General features: G+C 40.4%; 1 protein-coding gene across 2 annotated transcripts in view; it reads left to right on the plus strand.

Moving 5' to 3' along the window:
• The first annotated feature begins 214 nt into the window (after positions 1 to 214).
• arrdc1a (arrestin domain containing 1a) overlaps positions 215 to 23,072 on the plus strand; it is a 68,040-nt gene continuing 45,182 nt past the window's right edge. The window contains exons 1-3 of one of the 2 annotated variants that reach the window (XM_033619475.2): positions 215 to 385; positions 17,040 to 17,150; positions 17,612 to 17,662. In XM_033619475.2, coding sequence (XP_033475366.2) covers positions 268 to 385; positions 17,040 to 17,150; positions 17,612 to 17,662 — 280 coding nt within the window. In that variant the 5' untranslated portion in view covers positions 215 to 267. The remainder of the gene's footprint in view (positions 386 to 17,039; positions 17,151 to 17,611; positions 17,663 to 23,072) is intronic. The other variant, XM_078171002.1, reaches the window with a different exon arrangement.

Raw genomic sequence — 23,072 nt, forward strand, 5'->3', positions numbered from 1 at the left:
GAAGGAGTTAATATCTGAAAATTCCCAAGGGATATCACCGAGCACCCTCTTGTATTTTGAAGAGGTACCCCCAAGCTACAAGAAACAGCAAAGAAAAAAATTGCACCCGACAAAACAAGGTTCAACCCCATGGCTCCCGGACTGCGTCGAATCATGTTGGAGAGGTCGTTTACGTCACCTGACGGGGCGGGGTTAGAGAGTCGTAAATGCGCCTGTTCCTTGGGCGCACAGGTGATCTTCAGTGTGTCGTTGTGGATCTGTGAGATTATGGGGAAGCTTCAGGAGTTTGAGATCACATTTGATAAAAACAAAGTGGTGTACAGTCCGGGCGAGTCCATCTCTGGAACCGTGACTATCAAACTGGGTCAGCCGCTGCAGTGTAAAGGTGAGAACGCTTATTCCACCAACATTTGATCACCTGGTGGGTAAACGTCGCCGCCGCTAAACAAGGAAGTGGGATTTAGCCAGTAATACATGGGTGTAAATTTATATTCATCATTCACTGTGATCTTACTGTGGAAATAGCCTTTCTTGTTTGAAAATGACTTTAATGTTGACATGATAGTGTGTGGTTGTCGGTGTCTGTGGTTGTAATGGGTTTCAAGTGGACTTTTTAGGGCACTTTAAGTCGTTTCATAGAGCAATACTACTCCGTAATGTTCCTGTAATATTCCTACACATTAATCCAGGGTTCCGGTGAAAGATTTGACTGGGAGTTGATGGTTTCATGCGTTGGTCTTTTTTTTAATTATCATAATTCTAAAGACATGGGATTTCTTATATACTGAGACTAGAGTCCCCCCCCCCCCTCCCACAGAAATAATGTAATACAGACTCTGGTCTACTCTGTGCAATTTATTTTCAAATATAAAATCTCTACCTTTCCAAAACATAAACTCTTCACCTTTCATCTAAGAAAAACAGTCCTGTTTTTATCTTCACATTGTATTTTAAGATAACCCATTGTGTTTTTAAAAGGCTCATTTACTTTAGGAGACATTTCTCAACACATAAAATAATACTTATTATAGAAGTTTATTTAAAAAAAAAACCCAAACAAAAACCCCCAAAACATTAGGTTTCCAAATCATGGAAAAAGAAAAAGAAAAAAAATGAATTTAAAAATAATACGTAAAAGTTAACTGTTGTGACGTCACCCATTAGTTTGCTGACTCATTTTGAAGCATCAAGTTCAGCATTTCAGTTGTCACTATCTTGATTTGTGGAGTCAGAAGTGACCATATTTGGAGAAGAGGGTAGGGCTGTGGAGGAACTAGGGATGGATCTGACTCACATACTGTAGCGATGCCTCACAGACAACCTGTAACTCAAGCAGCCCCACCCTAAAATAGGCATAACTTTGAGCCTTGATAAAATGTAAACAGGCGAGTTATACACCCCCCGCACAGGTGTCATAAATGTTGAAATTAGCTAAAGAGACCAAAACATTTTTTTGTACCGGGCTGTTAACACGTTTTTTTCTGCTGTGAAGTTTGGCATTTCAACATGGGGAGCTAAGGGGATTGACTCTGTTTTGGAGCCAGCATCAAGTGGCCATTAAAGGAACTTCAGTTTTTGTCAGTTTTTGGCACTTTTCTTGGGCTTAATTTTTCAGCCTTGGGAGTTGCTGCTTGTTCCAAATGTGATTCATGATTTTCACTAGACTGACTCTGCACATCAGAAATGAAAAAATGTAAAGGAATTAGTGAAGCTTTTATTTATTGACCAAAAATATTTCAAAATTGAATATACTGAGTTTAAGAAATAATAATAATCAGCCTATTAAATGTTCATCAATATAATATCCCAACATCTACTATGAGTCTACATTAGTTTTGTGTAATATCCATGATGCTTATGTGGTTTGTTCGTGTGCATTCCAATGTCTATAGTCTTGTTCTTTTCTATAGTGTGACGTTCTTCTTGGATAGCATATTGTGCCAGCCTGGCTAGGCATTGTCATTTGTGTACTTATGTGGACCATGTTCCTGCCCTTACTGTTCCACTGCTGCTCATTCCATATCTATTGCACACCATATACGGTCCAGTCCAGTTCTTGTTGAACATGGTACTATGCATGTGCTGGAGCCTCAGTGCTCATTTCTTCATAGTCCAGTCTGTTCCTTACCATTATTTGTCCAGCTTTGTTGTCCTTGTTGCTAGCTGTTATATCTATTTCTGCATCAGTATATGAGAGCAATGCAAAATTCAGAGTCAGAATCCTTGTTGACAATAAAAGTCATTCTAATTGTTTAAAGAGACTTTTTAGGACAGTATTTGCTCTAATTATGAAGTGACACTTCCTTTCTGAGATCATTCTCAAGTGTTCTCTCTGTCTCTCTCTCATTGTATCTGTCAAAGTGATCAGGGCAGCTTTTTTCTGTGTTTGGGAGTTTCTGTTTGAATGCTTGCAGTGCCTCCAGTCTGTTTACATTCCTCTTCAGGTAAAGCTGGTCTGACCGCTGGCTTCATATTGCTTCCTCCCAGGGAACAAACTCTCCCCAAGCAACAGTTTGAATCACTGATGGATTACGAAGTGGGCTCGGCCCTGAGACATATTTTTGGGCAAATATTGACAGTGCATCAAATTTGTTTCAGTCATTATGATTGGATACAATGAGTCATATTGAATGTAAAAAAAAAGAAAAGAAAAAAATAGTATTTGTTTTTCAAGTGTTTCTAGGCTGAAAGGACAAGGTTACATTTTATTAAATATATAAGATATGATTATATGCTTGTGTTATGGGCCAGTTTTTCTGAAGTCAGTTCTGAAGGAGAGATATCTACACCACCATACAATGATATTTTAGACAAGAGTGTTCTTTTAACTTTGTTGCAACAGTTTGTGTTTGTCCCATTCCTGTTTCAACATGAAACATGAAACAGGAATGGGACAGTGTCCCCCTGCACAAAGTCAGCCCATAGAGAAATGCTTTCTGTTTGGTGTGAAAGAATTTGACTTGCCTGCTCAGAGCACTGACCTTATCCCCATCGAAACTCTTGTCCACACTCATGTGCTGTCTTGGCTTGGTTTGGCCCGTCAGTTCAGCACAGCTGGGATTTGCAGGATTACAGGACTACCTGCTTCAAGGTGTGTCTTTAAGTGATAATGGCTTGTCTTGATTGATGATGTTTTAAAGCAGGGGGCTGATCCACAGCTAAAGTCCCTCTTTATTTTGCTGCCAGTGTTTTTCCATCATGTAGCAGGGCAGGTAAAAGGAGTTTACCTGTTGGAGGCAAGCTGTTTGCAGAGGTGCAATAAGAGCATGAGCGATTCATCTAACATCTCACTGTGGCTGTTTCTGATTTTACTCTTCCTCCCTGCAGTATTAGTCGATTTGTTTTTATTGAAGAAAAACCACTAACAAACTTCCGCTCATTTGGTGATGAACCTATTTCATTTCCTATAGACTTTCCCACAGTAAAAGTCCCCTGTTATTTTGTTATTTAAAAGCTTTTATTGTGAAGCAGAATAAGGACATTTTGGGTTTTCATCAGCAGTTACTTTTTTAAATTTTGTTTTTTATTGAACAATAATTGCAAAACATACAAAATTACAGTTGAAACAATATTTTTTCCTTCCATTTTTCTTTTCTGAACAAACATCCTGGTACAGGTTCAACACACTATGACATTGATTCCACAAAAAAAAATAAATAAATAAATAAAGTACAGTACAGTAGAAACAAAAGGAGGATTGGTAAATGATAAAAAAAATTGAAAAAAGTAAAGGAGAAAAGAGGAGAAGGTCTTTTGAAAAACAGTGCATGAGAGTAAGAAGCAATAGCATACATTTATATAATATTTCTCTCCTAATCAGGAGGGAGTGTTCTAAGGCTATTAAAATAAATTATCAGGCATTGCCATTTCTTATATATAAACGGTCTTCAGAACCCCTAATAGTGAATTTTAGATCAGGAGTTACTTAACAGACTCCTGTACATCTGAAAGTGAACATGAAACAGGAAAGTAAAGCAGCTCTCTAAAGTACAAACTGTAGAGTTTCTCTACTGCATCCCTGCAAACCACAGAGATTCAGTAAGAAGTTGAAAAGTACTATGAGCTAAACACACAGAGACTGGTCTCCTGCACTGACAGGTAAGTTGACATTTGGAACACAAACCATTTCAAAGTTGTTGTTTTTTGACACTCACATTTTTATTGGAATTTATTACATTTAAACAAAGAAATACATATTTGAATCATGTATTCCATCGCAGAATTGGATAGAAAATTAGGACAGATATGTTAAGTAAGAAACAAAAAACAGAATAATAACAGTCATGGTTACCGGCATCCATTATCCCAAACAGAGTACATAAATCCAAATCAGTCAATCCTTAGGCATCATTCACTGTGTCGTACTGTGTCCATTTCTCCCACGAAGACACTTTCTCTCATTCTAAGCCGATGGATCATTCTCTCCATGGTGCAGACCTCTCTTATGATGAGTTATAGTGGGTGGTTCAGTCTTGCACCAATTTTTTGTTATTGCTTGTTTACATGTGACCAATAACATTTTGGTTAAGTGTCTATCTTTTTCTAGAACATAATTATTCAAACTTCCAAGATACATAACTTTACATTCCCTGGGTATTACATATCCCAAAATGTCTTTCATTATGTTATGTACACTTTCCCAGAACGAGTTAAGTTTATGACACTTCCAGAAGATGTGTGTATGGTTTGCTTCTCTCTCTCCACATAACCGCCAACATTTATGTTGGGAACCAGTTTGTTCACTCTTCAATTTAGGTGTAATGAAGTAGCGAGTCAGGTTTTTCCATCTAAATTCCCTCCATGTTCTTGAATTTGTAGTTGTGTGTTGTTTCCTGCCCCAGTCCCTGCTTAAATCTGTCATAATATGCAAACCAACTTAACAGTTTTAAATCTCTCTCTAATTTGTGTTGTTTGACAAAATCAAACCAGATATTCAATGTGTCCAAAGTTATTGGATCGATCGTGTCTTGTAGTGACTTCATTAATTTAGCATTGCCAATCAGGGACTGGGTTGGAATACCTGCCACCGCCCTCTCAATGTCTTTCCACTTTGCAGTATAGTCTTTCATCACACCACTTGACCACTGGTCTGAGTTGTGCTGCACGATAATAGTCTTTCAAATTGGGAAGTGCCATACCTCCTTTATGTTTTTCCAATTGTAGTGTACAATATTTTATCCGTGGTTTTTTTTACCGTTCCATACAAATCTGGAGATCATTTTATCCCAGATTTTAAACTTTTCTTGTGGAATCCTAATAGGCAGACATTGAAAAAATATAGTAGTCTAGGGAAAATGTTCATTTTAATTACTTCAATTTTTGAGTTGAAATCTAATGGCAGGATCGACCATCCTTCTATGTCTCTACTAATTTGGAAATGGATCTGGTCATAATTTGCTTTATAAAGGTGAGCGAGCTGTTTTGTTAGAGTCACACCGAGATATTTAATAGTTTTTGATTGCCATTTTGGTAAGTTCTCTTGATTTGTGGGGATGGGGTATAATTAAAGGTCAAGATCTGTGTTTTATTTACATTTATTCTGTATCTGAGTGCTTGCCAAATTCTTTTATAAGATGCATTAGCTGAGTAAAAGTTGTATTGGGGCTGTCCAGGTATATCATAATATCATCTGCAAATAGACTTATTATATGTTCCTGTCCATTAATATTAATCCCTTTTATTTCCTCACTCTGTTTGATCGCCTGCGCTAATGGCTCAATATATATAGCAAAGAGGAGTGGGGATAAACAGCATCCCTGTCGCGTACCTCTTCCTAACATTATTCTTTCCGTTAGACTCCCATTAACTTTTATTCTGGCTGTAGGATTTTGATAGATAATTTTAATACAATTAATTGAGTCTTTATTAAATCCAAATCTTTCTAATACTAAGTATAGGAAGTCCCAATTTACACTGTTGAAGGCTTTTTCAGCATTGAGACTTAACAAAACAGCACTGTTTTTATAAGTTTGTATTGTGTTAATTATCTGTATGGTCCTCCTAATGCTATCTTGTGTTTGGCGCCCTGCAATAAAATCGGTTTGGTCTTCGTCAATTAGGTCATTTATAAATTTCTCACATCTTTGTGCTATAATAGATGTATATATCTTGTAGTCCACATTAAGAACTGATATTGGTCTTAAGTTGTTACAATATTCTGTGTCTTTTCCTTCTTTGGGAATTATTGAAATTATTGCCTCTTTCCAGGATGGTGGTAAGTGGCCTTCTTTGAGGGTCCAATTAAAGGAAGCTGCAAGGAGAGGTATCAGTTCCTCCTTAAAAGTTCTGTACCACTCCGATGGGAAACCATCACCTCCAGGGGTTTTATTGGCTTTAAGCTTAGATATAGCCTTGGATATTTCCTCAGGTGTTATCAAATCAAATCAAATCAAATCAACTTTATTTATATGGCACTTTTCATACAACAGTAACACAAAGTGCCTCACAGAGGTTAAAAACAACAAAGATCCAAAACAGAAAACAAAAAGAAAAGAGAAAACCCAACCCTCCCACCCCACATAGAGATACGTAAATATACATATACACACACACACACACACACACACACACAAGCTATCACTAAAGAGACATGGCCGTGCACCGAGACCCGAGGCAAGGAAAAAGCCACCTCTGGGAGCCGTCCACACTGAGAGGGCCCACGGTCCATGGCCACAGGGAGCGCCACCATAGAGACCTCCCCGAACCGGGCAGACATGAGGCTCCACACCGAGGTGCAGTGCCCTACAGCCACCCAGGTCAGAGCGGTCTCCCGACAGCACCCCCATTGGGAGACCAGGAACAACTCTCAGTGTGGTAGGCCCCCATGAGGAAACACTGGAGCTAAAAGCTGAGGGACTAAAACAGTAAGATAGGATAAAAGGTCTAAAAAGAACCAAATAAACAAAAAGCTATTTAGCTCATAAAATTGAATTAATGGATAGGTAAGAATGATCTAAAACAGAGACATAAAATGCATTAAAACTAAAACCTATCGGCTAACTAAAATTACAAAAGATAAAGGTTAAATGAGATAAGAATGTAAAAAGAGGAAGGGTAAGAACATAAAAAATAAATAAAAAATAGATAATAGATAGATAAATCGGAATTTAAAATGGATAAATAAAGAGATCAGTTAAAAGCCTGATTAAAAAGATGAGTCTTGAGCCTCTTTTTAAAAACATCAACAGTCTCTGCAGCTCTGAGGTTCTCCGGCAGGCTGTTCCACAATCGGGGGCCATAATAACTAAATGCTACCTCCCCATGTGTTTTAGTCCTAACTTGTTATAGGAGCTGTGAGGTCGTTGTTTTGTAATTCTCCAATAGCTGGCAAATCGAGTGAGTTGAGAAACTGTCTTTTTGCCTCCTCACTAGATGAGGGTAGTTGTGTATATAAGTTTTTGTAATCCTTAAATATATTTTCTGTTTCTGCAGCATTGTATTTTAATTGGCCTGATTGAGGATCTCTGATTTTGTGTATTGTATTTAGCGCCTGTTGTTTCCTAATTCGCCTTGCCAGTAGTCTAGTAGCTTTAGGGCCAGTTTCATAATATTCCTGTTTCACAAATAACAAAGTTTTTTCTCTATCTCTCCTCTCAGAATTTTGTCTATATCCCCTTTTATGGTCTTCATTTCCTGTAGGAGTTTTTATTTTGGGTGTTTTGATATTTTATTTCCAGGTTTTTTAATTTTCCTGTCAGATCAAGATAAGCCGCTTGTTTTATCTTCTTTTGATTTGATGTTATAGCTATTAATTTTCCTCTAATTACAGCCTTTACAGTGTCCCATAGGATTGTCGGGTTAATTTCATCTGTAGCATTTTCTTCGATACATCTTTTTTTTTCCTTTCTAATTTGCTCAATTATTACTTTATTGTTCATTATGCCACTGTTCAGTCTCCAAGTTGTATTTTTATGTCTATTATTAATTTGTACAGTTAAATGAACTGTGTTGTGGTCTGAAATATCAGCCACTCCAATTTTACATTCCTTCACCTTGTGCATGTCCCAGCTATTCATAAATACATAGTCTATTCTAGAATGAGTGTTGTGTGTGTTGGAATAGTGTGTATAGTCTTTCTCTGTTGGGTGGAGTTCTCTCCATACATCTGCCATACCCTGTTCCTTCAGTGACATATTCATGAATTTAGTCACGTGAGTCTTACTTCTTTTTGTGCTTGTTGTGTCTATCTTATGATCCAGAATTACATTAAAATCCCCAGCACACATCACAATGCCTTCTGATTCTGATGCTATAATTGTAAATAGAGCTGTAAAGAAATGTTCATCACTTTCTGGCGGGGCATATACATTGATTAATGTGACTATCTTGTTCTCTAATTTTGCTTTAACAAGAACATATCGTCCTTCTTCATCATTAATTTCTTTCAAGCATTCAAAATTTACTGCATTTTGTATCATTATCGCAACCCCTCTTTTGCGGCTCCGCTTGCATGTGCTATAGAAAGTGTTTCTATAACCAAATTTCTTTAGCTTTTCATGCTCTTCCTGAGATAAATGTGTTTCCTGGATGAAGATGACTCATGCTTTAAGTTTTCTCAAAATTACCTTACTTCTCTTAATTGGGTTGTTTAGCCCATTTACATTTAATGACACTAGTGAGATATTAATCATATTGTTTTTGTAAAATCTTGTACTTTACTTGGATCCGTATCGTAACCATGGCAACCAACAACAACTTCGTAAGAACATAGAACAGTTTGATATAGAATAGGGAACAATTTGACTTCCAAAAGTAGGCATGTATCCATGTGTGTGCCTCCCACGTTACCTTCGTGGGGTGAGGGGAATATCCCGCAGCATATGGGGGCCCCTCTCTAGGTAGGTTTAGTCTTATTTTCCAATAATGTACCTCTCCCCGGTACCTCTGCCGTGATTCCTCTCCGGCTGAGCTCTTTCGCAGCCTCCTGTGTGCTCTCGTATGTCCGCATGCCAGCTTCCCAGTTGATTCTGATTTTCGTCAAGGGCGTCTGGAAGCGTATTCCTTTCTCCTTCAGAGCTTTTTTAATACCGTTGTATTCTTTTCTTTTCCGGATAACCTCGGTGGCGTAGTCATGGTCAAAAAAGAGTGCTTGGTTTTGATAGTGTTTTTTTTTTTCTTCCAGGCTTCCCTCAGCACCGTTTCTTTCACCGTGTATTGAAGGAAGTTGACCACGATAGATCTCGGGTCGTTTTTCAGAAGATGTTCAATGTATTGTGTTACAGAGCTGCCCTCTGCTCCCTCTTTCAGACCGATGATGCGGATGTTATTCCATCTGTTTCTTCCCTCTTGGTCTGTCAGCATATCTTATAGTATTCTCTGATGTTTTATTGATTGAAGTAGGGCTTCTTTTGCCTCAGTGTTCCAGTTTTCTAGCTCTTCGATTCTCTGTTCGGTCTCAGTGATTCTCATAGTTTGTGTGGACTCTGCTGTTGTTTCTGTGAGCTGCTGGTTAATGTCCTTCTTAAAAACCTCGAATTCTTCTTTCATTTCCTTTTTGATTTCTTCTTTGAATGTGGTGAACTCAATTTTTTAGTTCGGTTTTAAAGTCCTGGATTTCCTTTACAATATCTTTAAGTCCTGCTCGAATCACTGCAGCCGCCTCGGCCTCCACGTGTTCTTCCTCACCCTCCATGTCGTCTGCTATATCACCTCCGTCTTTGTTGGTCAATTCGGGTTGTTTTTTCAGGTTCTTTTGGTTTGTTTGTCTTCTTGATTTCCCCCCCCCTTTTCCATCTCTGCTTCAGATGTATATATTTCTATCAAGGTAATCAAATTTGGTCAGGAGCTAGTTACCTATGCTGCCATCTTGGGCTGAGTCAACCCAGAAGTCCTACCATTTCAAAGTTTTAAACAATACAGCATGGAGAAATAACATTTCCCACATTGGACTTCAAGTCTACCAAGTGTCCCTCTTTACGCTGGACTAGTCATCATACAAACACTTTCATATGAACAATGACTTAAACCTCCACCCACCACCAGCCATTTTACCAGATCCAATCCCTCACCCAGCAACATTGGATCCAGAGGAGCAATTTAAGAATGAGAAAGTTACTGGTAAATGAAAGCCAGTGCATTGGGAAGTAATGGCTTTAAATGAAAATGTATAGGATATGATTTAGAATAGTACCTACCTTAGAATGCAGATTTGCGTTTAATCTAGGAATTCAGGAAAGTGAGTATAAAGCAGTGAGGTAGAGTCAGCAGGAGATGGTTAAACCCCCGACCCAAAGTACACATCAAAATGTTGCTCCCAGAATGAGCACCGAAGCTCATCACATGACTTATAACAAGGTGGCCTGAAAAAAAAACAAACAAAGCAACAGCTGTAGTACTTATTACCAGAGCTAGCAGGCCAAGCTACCAACTTGCAGACACGAACAACAAATTTAGTCAACCACTTCCTCACTGCCATTGTTTGTTCCTTACCAACCAAACCAAATTCTACCACATGCCAAGCCATCTTGAAGCATGCCAGGCTCAAAAAGAGTTGATAGTGCAACTTACCATCATGTCCAGACAGAGGACATTGATTCAGCAAAACTGGTTTAAGATTACAAACCCACAAAAACAAATGTGTACTGGAACATGTGCAATGGTGAAATCGAATAGTCACCACAGAGCTCAAGCTTCCCAGTCCTATCCAACTGGTCACACTTACTAGCTAATTAATCTTAACCCTAGTCTTCGTACAGATACTGGTGGTGGGTACTTATCCACTGATTCCGGGATCGTCCATGATTTTGTTCGCCCCATAGGGCCGCCAATGGGTGGGGTATAACATCGGGGTGTGAGTGTGTTAGAAAACTGCGTAGCAGGTGGTTCCTTGTATGGTAGCCTTGGCCACCAGTGTCTGAATGTGTGTGTGTGTGTGTGTGTGTGTGTGAATGGGTGAATGTGACTTGTAGCATAGAAAGCGCTTATAGTGGGTCCATTTACCATGTTCAGCTGTCCACATACTGTTGATCATTTGGTGTAAATGTGTCTCAGCACAGAACACTCAGCCTTGTCTTTATTCTGAAGAATGGCAGCTGAAACCATTGTTAAGGAAAGGTGTTGAGTACACTGCGCAAAAAAATTAGGGGAGCACGTAATCGTCACAGTATAACACCAAGTCAGTTAAACTTCAGGGTTTTTAATCTGTCCATTTAGGAGGCACAAGTGATTGTGAATCTGTTTCACCTGCAAAAGCAAGACAACCCCCAAAAGGGAATGGTTTTGCATGTGGTGGCCACAGGCAGTTGGTATCACAGATGAGAGCAGGTTCACACTGAGTACATGTGACAGGCATGAAAGAGTAGGGAGACACAATGGTGTATGCTGTGCCTCCTATAACATCAACCAACATAACCGGGTTGGGGGTGGGTCAGTGATGGTCTGGGGAAGCATATCCTTGGAAAGTTGCACAGACCGCCATGTCATAGCCAGTGGTACCCTGACTGCTGTACTGGGATGAAAACCTCAGGGCGATTGTCAGATTATATATGCTGGTGCAGTGGGCCCTGGGTTCCTCCTGGCGCAGAACAGTGCCTGGCCTCATGTGGCCAGAGTGTGCAGGCAGTTACTGCATGGCGAAGGCATTGATGGCATTGACTGGCCCTCTCGTTCTCTGACCTAAATCCAATTCAGCACCCATGGATTATGTATCGGTGCATCCACTACCGCCACGTACAGCCACAGACTGTCCAGGAGCTCACTGATGCCCTGATCCAGTTCTGGGAGGAGATCCCCAGGACACTATCTGCTGACTCATCAGGAGCATGCCCAGACGTTGTACACAGGGGCCATACATGCTACTGAGTCACATTATGAGCTGCTGTGATAAAATTCATGCAAGTTGGATTAGCCTGTGATTTCATTTTTTTTACTTTGAATTTTGGTGTGATTTTGAATCCAGCCCTCAATGGGTGATTTTGGTTTCCACTGACTGCGTCATTTTATGATAAAGGAAAATTTGTTCATCAAGATCTGGGCCCGTATTCACAAAGAATCCTAAGACTAAAAGTAGCTCTTAGTGATGCCATTCAAAATCTTAGAATTCCTTGGATTGTAAGATTTTTCTTAGAATTTTCCCTTGGTAAGATAAAAGTTATGCACAAAGCATCTTAGGCCTTAAGAGAGCTCCTAAGGTGAAAAACTGTTAAGAAGAGGGAATTTTAAGAAGCCTAAGAGTGTCTTAAACAGAGAAGATGGCAGAAAGACAGAGAGGAAGGAGAGATATTCTCCGTATATTGAACGACAGTGATTTAATAAGACGCTACCGGCTTGATCGTGCAGGGATGTTTGTGGTTGACCTCATCAGAGATGAGCTTACTTTTCCCACCCAGCGCAATAACGCCCGCTTTGGATTGCAGCACGTACCAGCGCTTCTCACACTCATCGCTTGTGCGTAAAAGGAGGGGGAACGATGCATTGATTTGTCGGGCAATGCGCTCCCAAGTCTGCCTCTTCCCTTGTGCCGTGATCCTGGGACTGAATTTCCCTCTTAAACCTCCGTTGTTCTCCTCCACGAGCTGTGCCAACAGCAGGCACTGCTCTTCTGTCCAGTTTCTCGTTCTTTTTTTCTCCATTTCGTTCATTGTTTTGGTCATTCCGACAAATCAAACCGCTTTTTACAAGGAGGCCAGCAATCACAGTAATTGCTGACAGCTGAGTCTGCGTCCACCATTAATATCAAATAGATTAAGCAGTAAAATTACCAGCATGGTGAGTAAACATAACAACAAGCAAATCAATATAATAATCGGCATGTTAATGAGGTACGTTCAAACATTTTAAAGCTGTGTAACAATGAATTTAATTTTGCTGAGTTTCATCATCATGACATAAAATTATTTTCACGATTACACATTTCTTAATACAGTCTAAGTTCTATGATCGGTTGATTTCACTGTCCATTCATTACTAGGAGCGCATTTGTTTTTGTTTTGTTTTTTTCTTTTTTCCTTTTTGTAACAACCAATCACAGCTTTTAGAAGACTGTGTCATACCTAGAAATGGGGTCAACCACACCTCCTCACTAAGATAAAAGTTTCTGTCCCCTCCTTGCTCAGAGTTGCTCTCAGAAACTTCCTGAATCACTCTTAAGCTAAGATTCCTTGCTAGGAATTTTTAGGCTAAGTTAGGAGCTCTCTGAGAGGACTCTGAGAATCTTTGTGAATACGGGCCCTGATGTGTGATTTAAGCATTCCCTTAATTTTTGGAGCAGTGTAGGTTTGTTCAGTGTAAGTATGTATTTCATTAAAATACACTTACATTTGACATTTGAAGAGCCAAGGTTTTGTGGTCTGTAGCTGACATCAAGTTGTTCATTTGCTCATAACCATAGATGACATACCAGATGACTCTCTTTGTGTAAGCTTATTGGACACTAGATATGTAACGGTATGAAAATTTCATATCACAGTGATTGTGACCAAAATTATCACAGTTATCATTATTATCGCGGTATTGTTGAAATGTGTTCAAAATGTTCAAAAAGTACTTATACACACGCTGAAATCATTTAACCAAGTTCTATTTAGAAAAACAATTAAAATAAAGAATACAATGTACTTTCTAACAGAAAGTCTAGCATGTTTGATTTTCTCTTTGTCATTCACGATTAGGCCTACTCCCATCAAAGCCGTCACTTTGACCAATAGAAACACAGAGTTAGCTGCTGCCATAGACAACTGTATGACAACAACACCCCAGCCTTTTTAATATTTCCTCTAGGGATGTTGCCACACAGAGTAAAAGGGGGAAATGATGGTGTGAAACAGCAGAGGCACTTTGTCAACCTGCTGAGTACTGCCATTAGCATCAAGCTAGCAAACAATGTTATGTCTTCATAATGGAGACAGACATAAAGTAAGAAAATTAAAAAATAGTGGCAGGGCTTTTACTGACCACAACTGCAGAGGCTCCCAGCTTCATGTGAAACAGACTACAATATAAAAGGGCCGTTATTTATTAATCCCTCTGTGTTTTTATATTTTACTTTTATCTGCTCCCTTTGGCTTCATAAAGTTAATGCATCGCGCCGTCATTTCAAACTCAACGCTTCCTGAATTTGTTTCAAATTAAAAGCCCCTTATAACCTCAGCTGAAAGAATCCCTCCATTTTCTAAATAGGCTTTTATTGCGAAACATTTGCAGAAACTTGTGGAGGAATATGTTTGCGATTCAAATGTAGCTCCTGCCGTCTGCTGGCACTTTTTACGTTACTACAACAACATTTCGGCTGGCACATGAACAGACACAGTGACTGATAGTAAAAGTAATAAAAATAGGACAAGAATAACCCGATGACATCACACACGTCGTGAAAGACGACCGGGGATAATTGGTGTGTACCATCGTGTAGTGTGTCATGTCTGTCGGCCAAGTCACGACACGATTTTATGACTCCACAATTGTGAAATGTGACAAAGTGACTTTCAGAACGGGCAGAAAAGTCGTGTGTGTACCAGGCACAGGTACACTCGCTGTATAGTTGTGGGTGGTGGTCACGGAGATTGCTCATCAAATTTCAAGTGTTACCCCCACTTCACAGAGACTTTTTTTCTGCATTTTCTACAGACAGTGTTACTATCTTCAATTAGTTTCCCCTCAGCATCCTTATAAAACCCAAAATACGTCCAGACTTCAGACTTTGTCCTTTTTAGAGGGGTAAAAAATCTCCGGTGCACTGTCCATGCGGGTGCCTTCCGTCATGTTTTCAGAGGCCAAACATTGCAAACTGCACATGCGTGCCTGTGTCTGAGGGACTACTGCTGCTTTTCCAGGCAATGAGCAGTATCACCGTGAGTTTTTCAAAGTGCGGTAATCAAACACAGTTTTAATCAGCTCCAAAAATCCAGTAATGGTCAGGCTCTAGTTTTTGTCTGTGTAATAGATGAAAGACCAGGAGTGTAGACATGAATGATAATACTTCATTATTGTAGACCAATGCTCTTGTTTCAAATTTTCAAGAAAAAAGTAGACAAAAACAAAACAAAACATTAAAATGCATGTGGATCACAGCAACAAACACATTCTGGTCATCTTCAAAAAGCTGCTGAGTCATCTCTCAAAGCAATTGAACGCAACTGGACTTGGTTTTGTCTTAGAAGATGTTTCACCTCTTATCCAAGAGGCTTCATCAGTTCATGCTTATCAGACTAGGCTGGAACTAGTCTGACAAACTGGTGTGGAAACAACCCAGGTATTTAACCTCTGGGGAGGTCTTCACAAGGCCAATGATGTCACTGGTTCATTAGTGCTCCAGTGGTATGTCAGTGATGGTCGTTGAAACTCCTGCTGCAACGGTTGATATTGGAGGCGTTAGAGTCACATGAGGCCATTTGTGAACGACCATTGTTTTTAGAGGTTAAGTTGTTAAACCTCCTGGGCAAGGATGAAAGGACAGCATTATAGGTAGGGGATAGGTGGTGTCGCAGACCTCCTCCTCTATTGAGAGATGGTTTTTCCAATTTCACATAGATGGCTTCTTTTACACCTCTTTTGAACCATCTGTCTTCCCTGTCCAAAATGTGCACATTGCTGTCTTTGAAGGAGTGTACTTTCTCCTTGAGGTGTAAATAGACAGCTGAGTCTTGCCCTGACAAGTTAGCCCTTCTGTGTTGGGCCATGCGTTTGTTTAGTGGTTGTTTTGTTTCACCAATGTACAATTCTGGGCATTCCTCACTGCATTGGACATTGGTCTTTTGGGTGCACCAGTCTTTGTCTGAGTGTGTTACTGGGTTTGAAATACACAGGGATGCAGTGTTTGCTGAAGATCCTCCTGAGTTTTTCAGATACCCCAGACACATAGGGGATGACAATGTTATTGCGCTTGCTCTTTTCTTCATCACCCACCTTGTTCTTTCTGGAACGGGCTGTTGTTTTCACAAAGGTACAACTGGGATAACCACAAGTTTTTAGAGCCTCCCTCAGATGTTCATGCTCCTTCCCTTGGGCCTGAGTGCTGGTAGGTACGTTATCAGCTCTGTGTTGTAGGGTCCTGATAACACCTAGTTTGTGTTCCAGTGGGTGGTAAGAATCGAACAGTAAGTATTGGTCTGTGTGAGTGGGTTTCCTGTATACCCCAATGTGGAGGCCTCTGTCCTCTGTAATGTGCACATCACAATCCAAGAAGGGCAAACTGTTCTCCTTAACATCTTCTCTTGTGAACTGATGTTTCTGTCCACTGAATTGATGTGTTCAGTGAAAGCTTGTACCTCTTGAGTTTTGATTTTAACCCATGTGTCATCCACATATCTGAACCAGTGGCCTTGGTGCTGTTCCCTCAAAGGAGTTCAAGGCTCTGTATTCTACATCCTCCATGTATAGGTTAGCCATAATGGGAGATACCAGTGAGCCCATGGCACAGCCATGTTTCTGCCATTGTATTTGAAATAGGTAGTGCTCAGGCAGAGATCCAGTAGTTGGCATATCTGGTCTGGACTGAGCTTGGTTCTGTCGTGGAGGGTGTTGTCATGTATCAACCGTTGCCTGACTGTTTCCACAGCCTCCATGGTTGGAATGCAAGTGAACAGGGAGGTCACATCATAGGATACCATGGTATCATCTGGATCCATTTTTAAACCTCTTACTTTGTTCACAAAGTCCATGGAGTTCTGGATATGGTGGGGCGTATTGCCCACCAAGGGAGCCAGGATGTTGGCTAAATGTTTGGCAATGTTATACGTGACCGAGTTAATGCTGCTGACAATGGGTCTGAGGGGGGCCCCTTCTTTGTGAATCTTGGGGAGCCCATATATGCCCGCTGAGTCATGCACACATTCATGATCACAATGTAGTATTTTGTTCCTGCAATGGGGACTAAAACGTTAATTCAAAACCCAAAAGTGAATTCAGCCAAGTTGCTGGGTTCTTCCTCCCTACCTACATTAGTGAAGCTGCAGCAGACTTTTAAGCTTAATGATGATTGGAAGCTTCATAATACAATGCTCTTTGGGACTTGAAGTGTATTTTTCTCCATAAGTTATGTACATTAGAATATTTTTTTTACATTGTTTGCACTGATATTGATTTACTATGTGTATTATTTGCAGCCATCAAAGTGAACTGCAACGGTTTTTGTGGTATCACCAACAAGGTCAATGACACGGCATGGACTGTGGAGGAACAGTACTTCAACAGTACTGTTGCTGTTGCAGATAAAGGTACGCTTATGAACACTTGTAATGCTAACTACAAAACTGATCCTATGAGTTTATACCATCCCTTCAGTTAGTATCTGATAGGTGCAGTCTGCCACATCGCAACAGTTCATGCTGAGGCAGTTCTAAGTCACAAATTACAGCACTCAGACGGCCTTAAATAATTGCTTGTGAGTTGGTCTACCGTAGGAAATGTCACAAAACACAAGGTGAAAAAACACACTTAAAGATTTAGACACATTTTCTTAATAACAAAACAACAGTTTTGTTTTCCATGATTAAAGATAAAAAAAATAGTGTGGCAAAAATAATTAAGTTGCAAAGACTGTAGTAGGAAAGGTTCCCATTTTCCACTGTGAATATTGCATACAGCCCTGTGGCATACCTGCCTGGTGGGAAACAGCAGGCCCATTGTCACTGTTTCCACTGACTGATGTTATCTGTGCTCTCTGTGTCCTCTACAGGAACCCTGAAACAGGGAGAACACACTTTTCCCTTCAAGTTTCTCATACCAGGTAGGAGCGTGGAGTGATGGGATGAACAGTTGTCGCTTCACATTCTTTTCTATGTTTGTGTGTGCTTTGACAGACATGTCCTGGCATATTGATATTTACCCTAATTTCCCTGTGGTTCAGCAGCAGTGAGGATGGATCTTTTTTTCCCAGTATTTACTGGGGCTTGTAAACATTGACACACATGAAACATTGCACTGATTTCCAGTATTTGTTCAAACCAGCCCAACTTATTATACAAAGGCAGCACTTTGCCAATTTTACATTCAACATTTTACATTCAAATTCAAAGTTCCCCTAATCAAGTAACCAATACAAAAGCATCACACAGCAAATCCTGCCATCAGTTAGAGATACTGATCCAATTTAATAGTAGTCACAAGCATACTTCTGTTTTATTACAACTTCGCTTATTGTCTGAAGCCCTGTTCCCACAGGACTATTACCTGGGGACCTCTAGTGATTAGTAATAATTGCAGGGGATCATCTGTTATCTTAATCTCATATAAACCTGCCAGGCCGTAATTTGTCAAGTAAAATTCCCTTGCAGATTACCTCCCATATTTGACAGAGGTCATGTTCTAATACTAGCCCCGCGTGAATCCTCATCTCTGTGATTTGGGGTCATGTTAAGACTCACAAGTCAGTCTTTAGATGCTTTGCTTACCTAAAGACTGATGTCTTTCTCCCTGATTTTGTGTTTAGATGGGCAGATACAATTTCAGAGTTTAAAAAAAACTCCCTACGTTGCAGAACCAATAGTAAATCCGCAGGGCGGTCCTTCGGTGGCTCGCTGAACTCTTGTGCTTGTAAACATAGTCCCACTAGAAACACGTGTAGCGGTACAAAATGGCTCAGCCGCGCTCGCAGAAAATGCTGTCAAAGTTAGTGGATGTTTGTCGCGTTTGCAGCGACACATTCTCACCAACTAAAAGAAACAAACATAATCTTTTACAAGGCCATGACTCATCCGTCCGGCCGGACTATAGAGGGAATCACCTTGTTGTTTACAAATACTTGCGGGTAGAAAACCAGCAGAGCTTTTAGCTATATATCTATCTCACATTTTTCACATCACTGTATCACCGTTTAGACTAATCTGATGTTTATAAACACAATGATTGAAGAAACATTACGATTTCTGCGTGCACGTTTTGTAATTAATAACATGGTGCTGGGCTAACCATTAGCTGGTAACGTTAGCTGTTAGCAGTGTCTAACTCAGTAACGGTCCGTGAAAAAAATATTTTTTCCAGCGGATATCTTAGTTACAACATGATTGAGCTAGCAAAGCAGGTTTGTGTTGCTATGTGTGGTATTTATTCAGTTTTGGGAAATCACGATGTCTAGAAAGCATCGCTGGCTGCAGCTGTCAGGGACAGCTAACAGCAGCAGCAAAGCTAACATCAGGACGTCATCTGTTAAAAGCCTCCCGTTGTTGGATACGACATGAAACTACTCCAGTTAGTTCAATCATGTTGTAACAAAGACATCCGCTGGAAAAAATATTTTTTTCACGGATGAGCACACGTTTGATAAAACGGAGTTAAATCTCTCGGCATCCATTTTCAAGCTCTCTGTGTGTTTCTTTCCTTGCGGACGAGAAAAGGGGGAGCACACATTTCCGGGAAGGTGTGTACTTTTCAGAAATGCAAGAGGCGTTGCTTTGTTGCTAGCCGTTTTTGCCGGTGTGTTAAACACACTTTAGAAAGGAGTGTCCCCAGACTATCAGAAGGCGGAGATCTCTGATTGTCTGGTGGTGAGACTATGTTATTATTGTTCCACAGCAGCTGACGCAGCTATAGATTCATTGTGCTGTTGAAAGCTTACCGGCAACTTTTTAGATGGAATGTGATCTTGCATGTTAGTAAATATATTTCAATCAGAAGAGACAGGTGAATAAAGTAAAGATGATTTTTTAACCCTAGGGGCCCGAACGAACGAAGTGCGTCCAAATTCACACCTGTTCTTCTCTATTGATTTTCTCATAGCGAGAAGCCACTCATATCACGTTAAACAGCGGAACCACAGCTTTCCGACAAGACCAAGCACTTGTCGGTAGTCCAATGTTTTCACAAGGAAAAAAGATATAAATTTACACTAAAAGTATGTATAATGGATGGATTACTCGCGAATGCGTGGTCGCACAGAAATGCCACACATATCACACGAAAGCGCAGGACCAGAGCTTTCCGATGATACCAATCACATCATTGTGCTGTCATTCCATCACGCTATTAATACACATCAATTGTCTACAAAATAAAAACCTAGGGCTGGGCGATATGGCCTAAAAAAAAATTTCAGATTTTTTCACAAAAAATCTGATTCACAATTTAAAATTCCCCTCCTAGTTAAAAAAAAAAAAAAAAATTCGGCCTGGTAGCACATACCTGGGGTCCAAAACTTTCAGCATGTGAATAAACCCCAGCTTTTCCACGGTAGCCTATGGGCACCATATCTCTTGGAATATACATGGCGACTGCATCTGTGAATGCTTTCCACCGGACCCCTTTCTTATCATACGGCAGTGTTTCCCCTACCATCATATTGGATCACAACAGAAGTGAACTGAACTACGGGAGCCCAGCGTGGAGCGGCGGTGGGGGATTTTAAATAGAAACTCGATTTTCATTAAAACAAATCGGCCTAAACTACAAATTCGAATTCATCGATAAAATCGATTTATCGCCCAGCCCTATAAAAACCTGATGAATTTCTTTTCAGTCCATTATACAGATCTTGTTATCAGTCACTTCATATAGTGAGGAATATCGTATCTTATCACGTCTTAGGCTTGCGTGTGTTTCTCCCTGTCAATCCAAGTTTGTAGTCTGGCTTTCAAGATGCAAATATCTCCATATTGTTCAATATATGGTTGACACTCCATCAAACTTTGTATGACAGAGTATTTCTGCAATTTGCCTTTTGTTCCAATGATTGAAGCATTCATAAGAAGACCAGCGCACTTCACATTTGCGCACCCAGACAACTTCTTCTTCTTCTTCTTCTTCTTTTTGTCTTTTAACGGAGGTTGGCAACCAGCGTATTAGGTGTATTACCGCCACCCCCAGACAACTGTAGCCTAATTATGCATGCGTGACGTAACTTCAGGTCACGTTCGGGGCAGGTCAGTTCAGGTCAGGCCAAAGAGCAGCACGGAGCACGGAGAAGTAGGTCAAGATCATGTCGAAAAGGAAACGTCCAGAATTCTGTTTTACTGCAAACGAAGTGGCAAATATTATCTTGGAGGACATCATTGAAGTTGGGTGACTATTTTTCTATTATCTTAGATGTAAATATTGCTTGTTTCTTTCAAATAAAATTAATTTTTGGCTTGTGAATGAGTCAATGGAATTTCATGCAGTAATGAAAAAATACTGGCGGTCATGTCCGCCTGGCACAAACCACATGTTTTGGACAACTGTGAAGTGCCAGAATGTCCCAGCATCATGGTTCTTATATTGCCAGATTCCAGAAAGTCTCCCCTCCTCATATATGGCAGAATATGTCTACTTCCAACTTGCTATGGTGAGATACATGTAAAAATGTAAGAATTTGGTAACACAGATTTTTTTCCATTGATATAAAAATTAATATAAAATACAGGCACATAGAAGGACATGTAATGATGGCAAATCTGGATAGCCCACATTGTCCTGAAAAATACAAGATATAGCATGTGTATGTAGCCCTTATAATGACTATGATATGATCTTAAAAGTAAAGGCAGTAAAAATACCCCAAAAAGCCCAAGGGCCCAAAGGGTTAATATAGATTGCAGGTACACAGATTAATAGTCAAGTGGACTCCAGAGGGAGCTTTGGTAGTCGAGGGGCGTCTGAGCAGCAGCAAGATAAATCCCCCATAGAGTCCAGACACTCATAGTGGTGGTGGTGGCTGATGACTCTGAGACTAGTGTTGTCACGGTACCAAAATTGGGACCCATGGTACGATACCAGTGAAAGTATCACGGTTCTGAGTAGTAAAACGATACCTCAGCAAAAATTAGGCAGATGTGCCTTTTGTCATTTATAAAAAGATAAATCACTTTTCTATAATACATCAATGACATTTCAATGGAATGAATTACTTATTGACTACTTCATACTTCAAAAACAGCATCAATAAGTGATTAACATGGGGGGGGGGGGGGGGGGTCAAAATAAAATAAATAAATAAAATAAAAATCAACCAGCCACCCTCCTTCTCTGATAAGTAAAGAACAGTCACTTCAGTGCGGTGAAGTTTGTGGACCGTTACCTGCCACAAAGAGAGAAATGTGAACAGCTCGTTTCTCCTCTGACACGACACATACCTATGTGCCGCCACGGCTCGGCTGTTCAGGTACTTCTTGGCAGTCATGACACCAACAAAGAGGAAATTACTGGACCTGGAGCTGGGCTTCTCGGTCGCCGGTAAACCGTTATCTTGCAGTGGCCATAGTGCTCCGCTGTATTCCTGTCAGTGACAGGCAACCGGCAGGATTCGCCTTTTGTTTCTGCTGCTGGTTGAAATCTATACTCGCACAGCATGCTCGTGAATGATTTCTTTTGCTTGCACAGAGCTATTTTTAGTCACAAATGTGAGTAACAGTAACAGCACACAATGCCTGCAGCATGGAAGAACTGCAGGCAGTCAGAGAACCATATTTAAAACAAGAACCAGTTTGATGATTGCCGAACGGTGTGTCGCTGTGTTATTTGTTAACTGTGATCAGCTAACAGAACAGCTGATGACTCATTGACAGCCCCCAACAATGAGAGCAAGAAATTCTAAGTGAGCTTGCGTGCGAGGAGTGAATGGCAGAAGGTATGAGAAATAAATTACAGACCTAAGCATAGAGACAGAGCGCAACGCGTCATAATCTGAAAGCCACGCCCCCAAATGGGAAACGAGGCCCACTTTCCCTTCTGCTTCTTCACTCGTTCGCTGTCATTCTGCCGCCGCAGCTGCGCATTCAGGTCTCCACGACTGAATTGCTAGCTAGCTAGCTAAAATTATTAGCTGTAGCTAGCTAATAATTAGCTAATAATAAGATGGCAAAGGATTATTTTAGCACGCTATGCCTACCAGAGAGGCAACAGTATATTGATAAGCTTAATATTGCCGGTCTACCTCAGTGTCCCTTCTCCTTACCTTGCTCGTCTTGAAAAAAACATGATGTGGAGATTCTTTTTTAAGAAGATGAGCATTTCGGCATGCTCAGCCATCAGCCTGCTCCTACTACCGGCACACGTTGTTGTTTTGAGACATGCCTCTACATGCTAGACTCACAAGTCAGTCTTTAGACGCTTTGCTTAACTAAAGACTGATGTCTTTCTCCCTGATTTTGTGTTTAGATGGGCGGATACAATTTCAGAGTTTAAAAAAACTCCCTACGTTGCAGAACCAATAGTAAATCTGCAGGGCG

The sequence above is a fragment of the Epinephelus lanceolatus genome, chromosome 9 (assembly GCF_041903045.1).
Source record: "Epinephelus lanceolatus isolate andai-2023 chromosome 9, ASM4190304v1, whole genome shotgun sequence".
NCBI lineage: Eukaryota > Metazoa > Chordata > Actinopteri > Perciformes > Serranidae > Epinephelus > Epinephelus lanceolatus.